The sequence below is a fragment of the Mus caroli genome, chromosome 17, assembly GCF_900094665.2.
Source record: "Mus caroli chromosome 17, CAROLI_EIJ_v1.1, whole genome shotgun sequence".
In the NCBI taxonomy this organism is placed as follows: domain Eukaryota; kingdom Metazoa; phylum Chordata; class Mammalia; order Rodentia; family Muridae; genus Mus; species Mus caroli.
In genome coordinates, this window is record NC_034586.1 from 74,549,249 (window position 1) to 74,550,793 (window position 1,545).

General features: G+C 40.2%; 1 protein-coding gene across 1 annotated transcript in view; it reads right to left on the minus strand.

Moving 5' to 3' along the window:
- Heatr5b (HEAT repeat containing 5B) overlaps positions 1–1,545 on the minus strand; it is a 78,821-nt gene that overhangs the window by 65,760 nt on the left and 11,516 nt on the right. Inside the window, exons 8-9 of the mRNA XM_029470916.1 lie at positions 1,134–1,289; positions 338–588 (exon numbers count right to left, since the gene is read on the minus strand). Coding sequence (XP_029326776.1) covers positions 338–588; positions 1,134–1,289 — 407 coding nt within the window. The remainder of the gene's footprint in view (positions 1–337; positions 589–1,133; positions 1,290–1,545) is intronic.

A 1,545-nucleotide genomic window follows, 5' to 3' on the forward strand; every position in this document is an offset into this window, starting at 1 on the left:
GTGATCATTACAGAAACTGTAACATGATACTATACCCAGAAAACATCCCTACTATCCCTAGGAGGACTATTACTATCTATAACTATAACTATAACTATAACTATAACTATAAAACTATAACTATAACTATAACTATAACTATAACTATAACTATAACTATAACTATAACTATAACTATAACTATAACTAACTATGCAGTGTTAGCTAGGGTCTGTGAACTGTAGTTTACACTTCCGACTGCCCTCTCATTGCCCAGCTCAGCAGTAAAGGCAGCAGCACTGTAGTGAGGACAAAGCCCGCCTGTGAGCCTGTGAGCTTGCTGACATCTGTGTCCTACCTTTCCTTTGGCATGAGGAATGCCCAAAGGACACTGATGCACTCCACCCAACAAGGCAGCCATTGCAAAACTGTATCCACTAACAGCTTCTGGGGATGTCTTGAGGTTGTTGAGCCGTTCTGCACACCTATCCAGAAATGGTGTCAACTGGAAGGGCAGTGCCACAGCTACACAACGCAGACACCAGGCAGCAGCAAGCCGAGCAGCCATGCTTGGGTGAAGAAGCACTGACGTCACAATCTCCAAAAGTCCTAGAAAGAAAACCTCAAAACCTTACTCCTAACCAAACAAAAACAATGTCAGTATAATTTAATAANTCAAATAACAAGCCTCATAATTTCACAGTTCCCCAGCTTTGCCAACAAGCATATATGTGGTTCATAAGTAGTAAAGTACTTTAAAGGAACACATTGCATGAAGAATATAATGTAATGTAACGTAATACAACATAATTCAATTGCATCTAGCAATATATAAAAGTTGAAGCTGGGAGCATTGGCTCACACCTGTAATCTCAGCACATGGAAGGCAGAGACAAGCAGATTTCTGATTTTGAGATGATCATCTATACAGTGAGTTCTATGCCAGTTAGAGCTACAAAGAACCTCCTTCAAAATGTAAAAGAGTTGCTATAAAATTAATTATATTAAAGTCTTCAACAAATTTTGGTCAATTAGAATCAATTTTCACAGCTGAACTCTCTCAAAACTTTCAGTATTTTATTCCNATCACTGTGAAGATTAATTTAAATAAAGCCCAAAGATCTGCTAGTCATGATAATGAGAGGATGCTGTACCTATGGATGCTTCCTGAATAAGAGGAGAGGCGGTGGCATTCAGGCTCTGCACCAGGCTCCCAAGCTCCTGCAGGGCACAGACCATGACGTGCTGGCTGGCTGCAATGTCTGCTGTCCCCGATTTGTTTTCACTGCTTGTATCGTTCACTACTGCTTCTGAAAACACAAGACCAGGCATTTGATGGGTGAAACAAATCGTGCTAATTGCTTGGCTTTACGTGGTCTGTATTCTTTTTCATACCATTTGATTCCTGCATGCTGAAAACTATGCAGTTTATTGCTTAGTGGCAGATTAAATAACTAGGAACTAAAGTGAGTTGGCTTTAAACTTTTTAGGGAAAGAGGTATGTGTGTGCATAGTTTGCACGTGGAAGCCTCAACTTGCTGGAGTTAGTTCTCTCCTTCCACAGTT